General features: G+C 37.0%; 1 protein-coding gene across 4 annotated transcripts in view; it reads right to left on the bottom strand.

Moving 5' to 3' along the window:
* Positions 1-6,969: 6,969 nt before the first annotated feature.
* Positions 6,970-13,553, bottom strand: part of ARID4A (AT-rich interaction domain 4A) — a 58,822-nt gene continuing 52,238 nt past the window's right edge. For 3 of the 4 annotated variants that reach the window (XM_019725802.3, XM_019725803.3, XM_074327428.2), the window contains exon 24: positions 6,970-8,828. In XM_019725802.3, the coding sequence (XP_019581361.2) occupies positions 8,725-8,828 (104 nt within the window). In that variant the 3' untranslated portion in view covers positions 6,970-8,724. The other variant, XM_088797349.1, reaches the window with a different exon arrangement.

Below are 13,553 nucleotides of genomic sequence, written 5' to 3'. Positions count from 1 at the left end.
GAACTGACAACCTTGTGGTTGAGAGCCCACTGGCCCATGTGGGAATCGAACCAGCAGCCTTCAGAGTTAGGAGCATAGACCTCTAACCGCCTGAGCCACCTGGCCGGCCCCCTGTATGTAAGTCTTTATATGGACACATCTTTCCTGTTCTCTTGAGTAAATATCTAAAAGTGAAATGGCTGGATCATATGGTAGGAGTATGTTTAATATTTTATTTATTTGTTTGTTTGTTTATTTTTTAAATTAGTGTACTGGGGTGACAATTGTTAGTAAAGTTACATAGATTTCAGGTGTACAATTCTGTATTACATCACATATAAATCACATTGTGTGTTCACCACCCAGAGTCAGTTCTCCTTCCATCACCATATATTTGATCCCCCTTACCCTCATCTCCCACCCCCCACCCCCTTACCCTCTGGTAACCACTAAACTATTGTCTGTGTCTATGAGTTTTTGTTTCTCATTTGTTTGTCTTGTTCTTTTGTTGTTTCTGGTTTACATACCACATATCAGTGAAATCATATGGTTCTCTGCTTTTTCTGTCTGACTTATTTCGCTTAGCATTATAATCTCAAGATCCATCCATGTTGTCACAAATGGTCCTATTTCATCTTTTCTTACCACCGAATAGTATTCCATTGTGTATATATACTACAACTTCTTTATTCATTCATCTATCGAAAGACATTTTGGTTGTTTCCATGTCTTGGCCACCGTAAACAAAGCTGCAGTGAACATTGGAGCACACTTGTCTTTATGTATAAATGTTTTCAGATTTTGGGGATAGATACCCAGGAGAGGGATTGTTGGTCATATGGTAATTCTATTTGTAATTTTGTGAGAAACCTCCACACTACCTTCCATAGCGGCTGCACCAATCTGCATTCCCACCAACAGTGTATGAGGGTTCCTTTTTCTCCACGCCTCTCCAACACTTGTTACTATTTGTCTTGTTGATGATAGCCATTCTGACTGGGGTGAGGTGATATCTCATTGTGGTTTTTATTTGCATTTCTCTGATGATTAGTGATGTGGAGCATTTTTTCATATGTCTATTTACCATTTGTATGTCCTCTTTGCATGTTTAATATTTTAAGAAGCTGTCAAACATTTTTCCAAAATGGTTCTACCATTTTGCATTCCCATCAACAGTATATGAGAGTTCCTCCATATCATTGCCAACATTTGGTATGGTCAATCTTTTTAATTTTAGCATTTTAGTAGGCATGTAGTGGATTCTCACTATGTTTTTATCTTGCATTTCCCTAATGCCTAATGATATTGAACACCATTTTTTAAAAAAACCTTTTTTTTTAGAGAAGTTTTAGATGCACAGCAAAATTGAGTGGAAAGTACAGAGGGTTCCCATATAGCCCCTGATCCCCCCCCACACACACAACCTCCCCTCCTACCAACATTTTTTACAATTAATGAGCCTACATTAATGCATCATTATCACCAAGTCTGTAGTTTATATTACGGTTCACTCTTGATGTTGAACAAATAGATAATGGTTTTGACAAATGTATAACAACATGAATCCATCATTATATTATGCAGAATAGTTTTACTGTCCTAAAAATCCTGTACTACACTTATTCATCCCTCCTCCCACCCCGATCTTTTCACTGTCTCCATAGTTTTGCCTTTTCCAGAATGTCATTCACTTGGAATCATACAGCATGTAGTCTCTTCAGACTGGCTTCTGTCACTTAGTAATATGCATTTAAAGCTCCTTCATGTCTTTTCATGACTTGATAGCTTATTTCTCTTAGTGCTGAATAACATTCCATTGTCTGGATGTACCACAGTTTTATTAATTCACCTACTGGAGGACAGTGGTGAATTAGATTCCACTGCTTGGAAGCAATCTTGGTTGCTTCCAAGTTTTGGCAATTATGAATAAAACTGTGTGCAGGTTTTTGTGTGGACATGAGTTTTCAACTCATTTCAATATGTATACGAAGAATCATGATTGCTAGATCATATGGTTAAGAGTATGTTTAGTTTTGTAAGAAACTAAAGATAGCCAAACTATCTTCCAAAGTGCCTGCACCATTTTCTCATTCCCATCAACAATGAGAGTTCCTGTTGTCCCAAATTCTTACCAGCATTTGGTGTTGTCAGTGCTTTGCATTTTTGCATTCCAATAGGTATATAGTGGTGTCTCTGTTGTTTTAATTTGCATTTCCCTGATGATATATAATGTGGAGCATCTTTTCATATGCTCACTTGACATCTGTAGATCTTCTTGGAGAAATGTCTGTTAAGGTCTTTGGCCCATTTTTAAGTAGGGTTGTTTTCTTATTGTTGAATTTCAAGGTTTTTTTTGTTTGTTTTGTATATTTTGGATAACAGTCTGGTATGGTCTGAATGTTACTTCTTCCCCCCACCCCAAATTTATATGTTGAAATCTTAATCCCTAATGATACTATGAGGTGGAGCTTTTGGGAGATGGTTAGGTCATGAGGGGGGAGCCCTCATGATTGAGATTAATGCCCTTATGAAAGAGGCCCCACAGAGTTCCCTAGCCCCTTCCACCCCAGACCACCTTCACCTGACCATGCTGACACCTTGATCTTGGACTCCAACTGTGAGAAATGTTTACTGATCAGCCACCAGTTTATGGTATTTTTGTTACAGCAACCTGAACAGACTAAAATAGTCCTTTATCAGATATGTCAGATTTTCTCCATAAATAAGAATGGCTTGTCTTCTCATTCTCTTGATGAACACTTTATGTATGCTTATTTGCCATCTGTATATCTTCTTTGGTGAAGTGTATGTTCAAATCTCTAGTCTATTTTGTAAAATTGCACTGTTTTTTAACTGTTGAGTTTTGAACAAAGGCTTCTGGCCAAGGAATTCAGTCTTTGGTAAGAATGCAACCAACCATTAAGCTTCCAGGGAGAAGTGTCTTAGGAAAGCACTAAAATAAGGGAACAAACACTAGACTTGGGGATCAGAAGAAACAGGCTAGAGTCGTAATTCTGCCACATACTATTCCCTTGACCACTGGAACCTGTTTTCTACTGTGTCAAAATAGCAATGCTTCTTTCATAGGATAATATGAATGGACCTTGTTTCACCAAGAGGGTTCTCTGTTCTACCAGTTGTCTTCACTTCATTGTGAAATAATTCACTGGGTGTTTTTCCCCCAATTATGACACGTCAAACATAGTAAAGGATCGAGAATAATATGATTAACACTCAATTTATCAAATCCTAGCATTTTGTCATATTTGCTTTACATTCTTGGAGGAGTGAACAAATACCCCTGTATACCCTCCCCAGCCTGGTTCATTTCCTTCGGAGAAAACCAGTCCTGAATTTGTTGTTCATCATTCACACTCATGTTTTTATACTTATGGCTCCATAAACAAAACCAATGTATTATATTGTTTTGCATTTTCAACTTTTGTAACATGTATGTATCATTTGACAACTGGCTTTTTTTCACTTGCTTGTTTATCCATGTCGATATATTTATATTTAGCTGTAGTCCATTCATTTTAACTGCTCTGTAGCATTGCAATTAATAAGCTACATTTGTCCATTCTTCTGTTGATGGGCTTTTCTTTCTTTTTGTTAATATAAAACCATGCTGCAAATAATAGTCTAATGCAAGCCTCCTTAAGCATATACAGATTTTTCTCTAGGGTATGTGGAACTGTTGGGTCAAAGGGGGTATGCACCTTCATCTTTACTAGGTATTATCAAATCCAAAATAGATGTATTACAATTTATACTTGCACTAGCAGGGCATGGGAGTTCCCATTTCTTTACAAATTTTCCAACACTTAAGGTTACTAGACATTAAAAATCTGTGTGACATCATTAAGGAAATGCAAATCAAAAACACCTTTGAAATATCATTAGACACCTATTAGAATGGCTAAAAAAAACCCCACAAAAACTGACAATATCTAGTGCTGGCAAGTAGTGTAACTGGAACTCTCGTATATTGCTGGTGGGAATGTAAAATGGTACAGCCATACAATCCAGCAACCTTACTCCTAGGTGTTTACCCAAGGGAAATAAAAACATATGTCCACACAAAAACCTTATGTGAATATTTATAGTGGCTTTATTCATAATTATTAAATGTCTTGTCATAAAGAAGTTTTTAATTTTAATACAGTCAGATTCAGTTTAGCTGTTTATTTGAAAGCAAGTTTGGATAGGGTCAAAGGGAATTTGAGAGCAGTTAGCAGTTGGTGGGAAAGGTGCCCCATCAAAGCAACACTACCAGGAAAATCGGAATGCATCCACAACTATTTTGTCAAAGCTAAGCTATTATAGAACTAATCTTGGAGATCATGACTACATCAAGGAAACGGTTAATTCTAAGAATCGCTTATGGGACTGCCCAGGCACGTTCACACTTGGAAACCAAGAGAAACTTCAGCAGTTGGTCACCCTCTATCAGAGAGCAAGAAAAGGGCCTCTGGAGTTTAAAAAATGTCTTAGAACACAGCAGAAAAGAAACTAATCGTAGGATTTACAGATAAAATATAGGATGCCCAGTTAAATTTGAATTTCAGATAAATACATCTTATATGGGACATACTTATACTAAAAAAATTATCTGTTGGTTATCTGAAGTCGAAGTTTAACCAGGTCTTGTATTTTTATTTGCTAAATTTGGCAATCCTAAACTGGTGAGGAATTGACTCACATTGTCTCGTTTAATGGAACTTAGGTGTGAGAAGAAATCCAATTGCTTGTACAGAATAACAATTTATTATATTTACATGGAAGTTCCTTAAGCTTTTCACAATAGAACTTTTCAAAATGAATTTTGCATGATAGAGTACAAAATGAGGACAGCTTCATAATTATGTTAACTACAAATTCCCAAATTATAACTAAACACTGCCCTTCTCATTCTGTTTAAAAAGATATAATGGGTCTACATGAATAAAAAAAGGTGTTTTGTGCTTCTCAACAAGGAAAATGTTATTTGATTTTGTAATAAAATGTAGAGGACTAAAAAAATATTTGTACTCTGAAAACACTAAGCATGTATTTGTTAAAAATTCTCCATTAGTGCAAACTCAATTATAAGAGTCTTTCAACCTTCACTAATGATGAATGCCATCGCATACTGTAGTCTTCCTGTAATGGGATAAACATCTGTGTGTCATCACACGAAAGTAATGAAAAGAGGGAAGAAGAAACAGGAGGAAAGAACAACTCAGTTTAAGAATAGTTTAAGTTGGAGATTAGACTGTGAACAGTAAGTCTACTGTACACTTTTCAAATGATATGTTAACATTATCACTTTGTGAAAAGAACCCCAGTGACCACTTTTAAATGTCTGACTTTGTACATAAGGATCACTAGTAAAAGCCAGAAACAATATCAATTCAAAAGTAAACATAGTTTTTGACCATCTTACAACTATGACTAAGGAGTATGCAAAAAATTGAACATCTAGTAGGGTAGAAAGATACGTGCGTAAGTAAACATAATACAAGGTGACTTGTCAAGGAAAATAATACAGACTGAAAGTGCTACTAGATATAAAAGAGGGTGATATTCTGGTCATGGTGACAGGGCAGCAAAAGCTTCATGGAAACGTAGTTGCTGACATAGCTCTGGGTAAGCAGGGATGAGAGTCACAGGGGTGGGTGGTGGGGACAGCGAGTGAGACAGGAGGTGGGCAGGTGAAGGTTTGGGCAATGCCTGAACAGCTCTGCGTGAGGTGGCTCCTGCCTCAGGTCTATTCTTGTCCTGGCTTACTCCACCAATGTCTCCTCCCCATGTGCTGGGAGCACTTTACTCTCCATAATCTCTCTGCTCCCATTTGCTTAAATAATTTGTAATCGTGACTGGGCTCAGTTTTACTGTTGCTTTCTCTGCAAAGCTTTCCCAGACCACCTTTGCCTTCAAACTCGTTGGGCTGTGTCATCTCACGGTGCACCAAAACTTTGTCTGAGTCACACCTGTGGTTAAGAATTACGTATTAACGATATAACATCTACCTCATTAGATTATACATTCCATGAATACAGGGACTCTTTTCTCTTGTTCACTTTTGTGGCTCTTGAGCCTTAGCACATAGAAGATAATACTGATGAATCAATTCTCGTAATAGTTTTTATGTGTGGTTGAATATAGCTTCAAATGCTTTAACAATGTTAACAGCTGTGTTAAATTACAGGGCTTATAAGAAAGGTAGATAAGCAAATTAATAGCTTAATCCATATAAATTTCCATAATTTAAAGCAATTTCATAGGAGACATAGTATATATGTGCTAAGTACAAACATCTTTCCTAGTGAAGGATTGGAAAACTAGAAATTTAACACCAACAACAAAAATACACAATGGAATACTGACATAGAAATCACCATAATCTTCAAATAACTTAATTTTAATAGACAGCACCTTTCATTTTAGATATTAAAGAGTGTCTTTTTATACTTTTAACTTTTTTAGTCACATGCAAAACCTATCTACTCAGTTTAGCTAAACTCAAAATAAACCCAATATTTGAATTTAATACCTAATCAATATTCACTTATTTTCATAATCTTTGAATTTAATACCAACTCAGTATTCATTTTCATAATCCTTTCCAGCCCCAAATAAAAGAATTTTAAGTGCCCATATACCCATTCAATGAATGTATACTTTTGCTCTCTGTAGCAAAGTCCCACTACTTCATTACCACAGTTACACAATTAGAAGGGACAATATTCAAGCTGATAATTAGTTATCTCAGGTTTACTGACTTGCTACTGAAGGAAATCGTTACATTATCTAATGTGTTCATCTTGCCTCCTAATTCTAACTGGATTTGAATGACACTTTTCATTTTTATAATTAAGCATTAGAAATGTTTTATTGTAAAGACTGAAGAATATATGCTTTGTTTTGTGAAGTCTGCTTTTCCAACGGTAAGTTACTGGCACTTAGGAAAAAAACAATCACTTCAATGAAAACTAAATATAAAAAGCCTATGTTTAAAACATGGCCTTTATTAACACTGCCCACTGAGCTCCATTTTTATTTTACATTGAAATACTTATCCTTTGCAAAGAAAAGACAGAAAAGTGCAGTTTACAAGAGTACTTGTTTTGTTTTTAATTCTCTGCGAAAATGGAAGGAATTTGAATCACAAGTTCACAATGTGGTAAAAGGAAATTAAGAAACAATGATTTCAGTAATGCTATGCCATCACTAGTGTTTGGCTCTGACTTTGTTCTTGTAAATCAGATCCTGATATACAGTCTAGAGCATCTAGCTTATTACTCTACAGCATATTAAACACGGAAAAGGCGGTTTAAAAAAAACCCCTTCAATGTACAAACATGAATTTAAAAACTGATTTTTAAAAATCACTTTTTTACATAATGTATATGGCAAAACTGCTTTAAATACATGATTTTGGAAGACTTATTTACAGAATGTATCAGTCTGTGCAACAATTCACAGACATGGCATACATAGTTGTTTTACTTAGTTGTTGCATCTCAACTTTGGGAGATATAAATTTATTCGGCAGTACGGCAAACATAAAAACTGTGACAAAGTATCTTAAGGGCAACCAAAAATTTGATCCTCAAAACAGTTTAAATACTAGGACTGCCAAAGTTTCTAAAGGAGGACATACTTTAATGATCCAGATGCCCATTTATAGTTCTGTACTGTTTGAAGCACTGAGACAGACTCCCTTCAATACAGGCAAAGCTACTGGATGCAACCTCCTGTAAAAGGGACAGCTGAGAGCTATTGTCATCCAAAGAGTAAATTAACCTAGATTTTTCTTTTTTTCAATTTTATTAATATTTTAAAAAATACATAAAAATACAACATCCAATGTCTGAATAAATATATTTAACAAGTTGCAAGATAATACCTTATTTTACACAAAATTTTCAGCTTTAGAAATCTTGTTAAATAACTTCATTGTTGTTATATATTTCATTTTTGTCTTTTTGTAACAAAATAAAAACTCTGAAATTACATAGAAAAAAGACAAAATATTTTTGTCAAGGGATAAGATAGTCCACTGAAAACTTATTCACAATTCCACTGTAAACATTAATAAACATTAAAATATTTGCATAATTGTGTGCTCAAAAATCCTATAAAAAGTGGAAGACTTATTACAACTGTAGTTTTCAGTCAACTACACTTCCTTTCACAATTTATTTTGTCCCATTTACACCTTTAAACCTGGGCACACTGCTGAACATATACTTTGGCAGTTCTAAATAGCAAGTGCTTCCACAAAAATAAAAAATAAAAACAACAACAATAAAAAAAAACAAAAACATAAACCCTCTATTCACCAAGTGTTCAAATACATCTTAGTGAAAGTGCAGCAGTAACTATTCAGCTGGATAGTATTTTGATGTTTATCACGTGCACTTGCTTGTCTATGATTTCTGTAACACCTGAAAGCTTTATTATACAATTTCAAATTTGCTAAGTGCCCTTTTTCTATCTTCACAAAAAATGAAAAAACAAAATTGAGGAAAAATTATGACAAATATGGCGGGCTGCCTAACCTTCAATTGTTAATCAGCTTTTTTTTTTTGCAACAGAAGAAAAGAAAAGAGAAGGGAATAGATACAATCCAGCCTGAAAGAGTAGATGGGATATACTTAGCAATGTCAAACCAGTTGAGTGCTTTCTGTGGTTGTATTTCGGAGTTTGGGGATTTATGTCCATGGCAGCAAACCGCTGGGAAGGCAGAGAAAACATATATCACCTGCATTCTACAGCAAGTACATTTTGTGGGGGAGATGACGATGAGGGACTCATTCCAGTGTCTGACGAAGCAGATGACATGGAGGCTCCTGCATGAGACACTGTGGAATCACAACAACTGCATTAGATTAAAAAATTATCACACAAAGATACCCAGCCACTGGCAAGGTAGAAATAAATTTCTTAACACTATTCATTTCCATTATAGTCTTCTTAAATGGTGCATGAAGGAATAACAGACTGTCAGCAAAAAATTTGATAGGCTCAACTGAGTGGCTCCATCTGGTCAGTAAAGTAACTCAGTTCAAAAAAGGCACCATAAAATGTAAAGACTGAAGAGATAGAAACTCTTAAACCCTCGACTTGAAAGATCTCTGGAAGGAACTTACCTGGCCCCAATCAGAAACAAGACGAACCACAGATAAATTCCCACTAACACATTCCTGAATTCACCTATCCCAGAGAATTTCTTGTAACCAGCTAACCCCTGGCCTCCTATCTTTATCCTGCCCTGACACATGACGGACACAACATCCCCATAAGCAACAGTATTTCCCTAGGTCAGGCATCAGAATCCTGGGGATCACGAAGTGTGGCTGTGTGATTAGAAAGAAGTCCTCACGTGACTGTAACATGTTCTCCAGGAGGACATAAAATGGATTAAGGATCACTACTCTAAGCATCAGTTTTTACTTTTCTTTGCAAAGCTCTCCTGTTTCCTGCCAATCTTTGCCTAATTACTCTTCTATTTAAAGTTTTAATTTTGTCTAAGTATATCGCTTTCCATGTGTGTACTACCAACATGACATGTAACTCATTACTACAAATTCTAGCATATACGATAGAAGTCTCACTTTAATAGCTCACTTCACACTACAAAAAACTAAGAGAACAAAAAAGGGAAGACCATAGTAAAGAATCTTTAGTTGACTGAAACTTATATCACCTTTAAGAAACTCAAAGCAACTCTTTGGTCTTGGCTGCAGAAGCACGATGACAAAGGGAACATCATCATTCGGAAAGCGCTGCATTAAGTCGCACAATTTATGCTGCCGCGGTGGCCCTACGGCCTACCACCTTCAGAAGTCTACCTGCGGCAAATGTGGCTACCCTGCCAAGCAGAAGAGAAAGTACAACTGGAGTGCTAAGGCTAAAAGATGAAATACCACCGGGACTGAGCGAAGGAGACACCTGAAAGCTGTACGCCGCAGATTCAGGCACGGATTCTGTGAAGGAACAACACCTAAACCCACAAGGGCAGCTGTTGCCGCATCCAGTTCATCTCACGGATTTCAACGATTAGTCACGCAGTACAATTTTTGGTTTTAAAATAAAAAAACAAAAGAAACTCAAAGCAGTTGAGGATTCTCTGGAGAAATTTCAACTTGTTAATTATCTCTTTTTTCTTTTCATGTTTAAGAGTTTCGGAAAGACTTGCTATTTACAGTACTTAAAGAAAAGGACAAACATGGAAATCATATCCCTTTTATCCCAAACAGATCCCTTTCTGTTTGCTTCATCATGTTTCTAGGAATTAAAAACTGTTGGACTGGGAGTAAAATGATTCAAGGCCACACGACACAGGTCATTCTATCAATTAATTCATCCTCTCTCTGCCATAAGCAAAAAACTTCTCAATACGGGCAAGCCTATCGGGTAATTTACCTTTTTTTTTTTTCCTTTTTTTATTTTAAAAGAAAGAGCCCTCCTCACCTGTTCATCCTATTTTTGGAACAGTTGCTTTCTAGGGCTGCTATGCAATTGTCATTCTAGAGCTTCCATACACCGTTACTTTGAGATTTTCCTTACTGTTACTGTTTTCTATGTGGGATTCCACGTTTCCTGGATCTCACATTGTCTTCCTGGCTTGGATTCTAGTTTCTAGTGCTACCATTAAGAAACCTGACATGAGAAAGCAGATGCTGTTCCGAGACCCACTTTTTTTGTCTTTGTATGTACCTTTATTTGGTAAGCTTTTGGATCTCTTTTCCATAGAATTCTGGAATTTCATACTGCACTTTGGTGTAATCCCTGCCCCCTCCCACCCCCCTTTAGACAGAGGTCACAGTCCTTTCAATCTTCTATCCCATATCCTTCAATTCTGAAAATTTTTCTTTTAATATTGCTCTGATAACTTCCTCCTGTGTTTATTCAGTACTTTTTCTAGAAATCCTACGAATCAGAAGTTGATTCTCCTGCCCAGATCCTATACTTCTCGTTCTTCTCTCCTATTGTCTTTTCGACTTTCCACTGGGATTTCTTTAGCTTTGCTGTCTAGCCCTTCTACTACTTTTTTTTAAATTCCTGCTATCATGTTTTTAATTTTAAGAGATCTGTCTTGTTCTCTGAATTTTATTAATTCTTGTTTCAAGACTGCAATATCTTTCCTGCATCTCTGGATATTAATTATAGTGTGGTATTTTTATATGGTACATTGTCTGTTTTCTCCAAGTTCCTTTTTATTCACACTTTCTACTTGGTTTCTGTCTTTATGTACAGGCTTTCCTATACGGTCTTGTGGCTTCCATATTCAAGAGAGGGACATTAAAAAGCTAACTGGAAGCTCTGCATGAGCATGCAATGGTTTTCAATGATGGGCACTGCACATGTAGTGATTGGTAAGGATCTTGCTTTTTGGTTCAGGAACCTCCAGATATTGGTATATATATTAGATCATTTCTCTTAGGGTGTTCAATTTCTTCAAATGCATCTTTCAATCTCCTCCTAGGAATGAGCATAAGCTTGGTTTTCAGCTTTTGGGGAGCCAACAGGATAAGATCTTCGGTTGGAAAAAGGATGAGTCTCACCATTCAGTATTGCAAACTTTTGCTCAAGTTCATTATTTTTGGTGTAGCACTTAACTCTCACCTTCAGCTACGGCTGGTGTCCCTGAATCTACAATCCTATTGAGCCCTCTCACACTCCAATAAGTTAATTTCCTATTTTCTGATAGAGTTGTGGGAAAAGGTAGTTTGCTGCACACGTTGGAACAAAAGGATCCAATTTCTCTTTCCATTTTCAAACAATCTCAATTTTTCAGCCTGACCCCATACCTGTCTTCTGGGGTGATGTAATATGAACTGTCTTGCTTCTTGTTTTGTCGCATTGAAAGGATAAACAAGCTTAGGTTTTAGCATTCCCTCATCTGCTAAGACAGTTACAGTAGTTTATCTGCTTCTCAGCTTCCAAAAGATTGCTGTTGACATTTTTTGTCTGCCATCACTGCTGTCCCATCTTCCTGTCTTTATGGGTCTAGGGCTTATTTTAGTGGGGCTTGGGGCTACAGGAGGTACCATATTTCCCTGAAAATAAGACCGGGTCTTATATTAATTTTTGCTCCAAAGATGCATTAGGGCTTATTTTCAGGAGATGTCTTCTTCTTTCATGTACAACAATCTATATTTATTCATTTATTCATGTGCAAAACTCTACATTTATTCAAATACAGTCATGTCATCTTCTTCTGGAACATTGTCATAACTCTCCAATCCCCGAATTCCGGCTTGAATTTCTTGCAACTCCATTTCCTATAGAACCATCAGCCCCAGTCTTTCATTTCCAGCAACAGAGCTTTCCTTAAATGAGCACTTCTTGTCCATGTAGCCTGCTCGTAGTGCATTGGCAACACAGCTGTCAGTGATTTTATCCCGTGAATTCTTCACCCAAGTCACGGCCTCTTGCAGGCTGGGTTTCACAAAGTTTCCACGCTGCTTTCTCTTCATTGTATTTTCAATGTAGTCATTGATTTCCATGCGCAAATGGTCCTTGAAGGGCTTGTTTATTGCAATATCAAGAGTCTGGAGATAGGCCGTCATTCCTGCGGGAATCATTATTTGATCTAGTCTTCTCTCTGCAAAGAAGTTCTTCACCCGTCTAGTGAGTGCTGTCTGAATCACAGATTAGCAGACCTTTTTGGCTACCTCACAAAACAAGTGGCAGCATTAAATCAACCCACTTCCTTACAACTGCTGTGTGCACAGGCTTTTTTGGTTTCAAGAACATAAATGCTTGAAACACATTCAACCTTATCTTTCTTGCCCTCAGTGATGATTAGAGGTGGGGCTTTCTTTCCGTCCAGATGAATTGCCAAAATACAGGTAACACATGCACTTTCATAACCAATGGAGGGAATGCAGATTGACGAGGCACCCCTCTGATCAATTGTCGTTTGAGATCCTTGGCCCATAAACACTGCAGTTTCACCCATAGCAATCATGTTGGAGAGTCGGTATTTAGAAACATCGATGCCATCAACAAAGGACTTGAATGCAAGTGCAGTTTTAATAATTTCAATATTTTCCAGCTTGAACAGTGTTGTTATCTTAGAGACAGTTCATATCACTGAAGGAAGCCATCCAGCCAGTGCTGTGACGCTTTGAATTCTTCTGGGTATACTTCTAACTGTGGTGCCATTGCAAGGGCAAATGCTTGAATATCAGCCCTGCACACAACCAAAGCCTGTTTTCCTGTCAGCAATCCCTTCACAGATGATGTCTTCCAGCTCAGGAAATAATGGTTGCTGACCTGATCCACACTTGCGCTTCTTAGCATTTCCTTTGTCCACATGTTGACTGAGATTATCGTACTCTGCTCTCCATTTTTGGACCATTCGGAGATCCAACGTCTTCTCTTTGCAGAAAGCCGTAAGATTCTTGCCCTGGGAGTCCTCCATGATTCCTTTCTTTAACTCGACAGAATAGCTCTTTCTTTTTGCACTCATCTTGTCTGGGGGTCAAAATATTATTCCCTTTAAATCTACCATTAAATCAAGTGTTAATTGAAGACTTACGAGACAGGAGTAGCAACAAAAATGATGACAGTTGAGA

The sequence above is a fragment of the Rhinolophus sinicus genome, chromosome 3 (assembly GCF_057876585.1).
Source record: "Rhinolophus sinicus isolate RSI-liver-muscle chromosome 3, RSI-T2T, whole genome shotgun sequence".
NCBI lineage: Eukaryota > Metazoa > Chordata > Mammalia > Chiroptera > Rhinolophidae > Rhinolophus > Rhinolophus sinicus.
The sequence above is the reverse complement of the archived record's forward strand: the minus strand, read 5'-3'. Positions and strand labels throughout refer to the sequence as shown.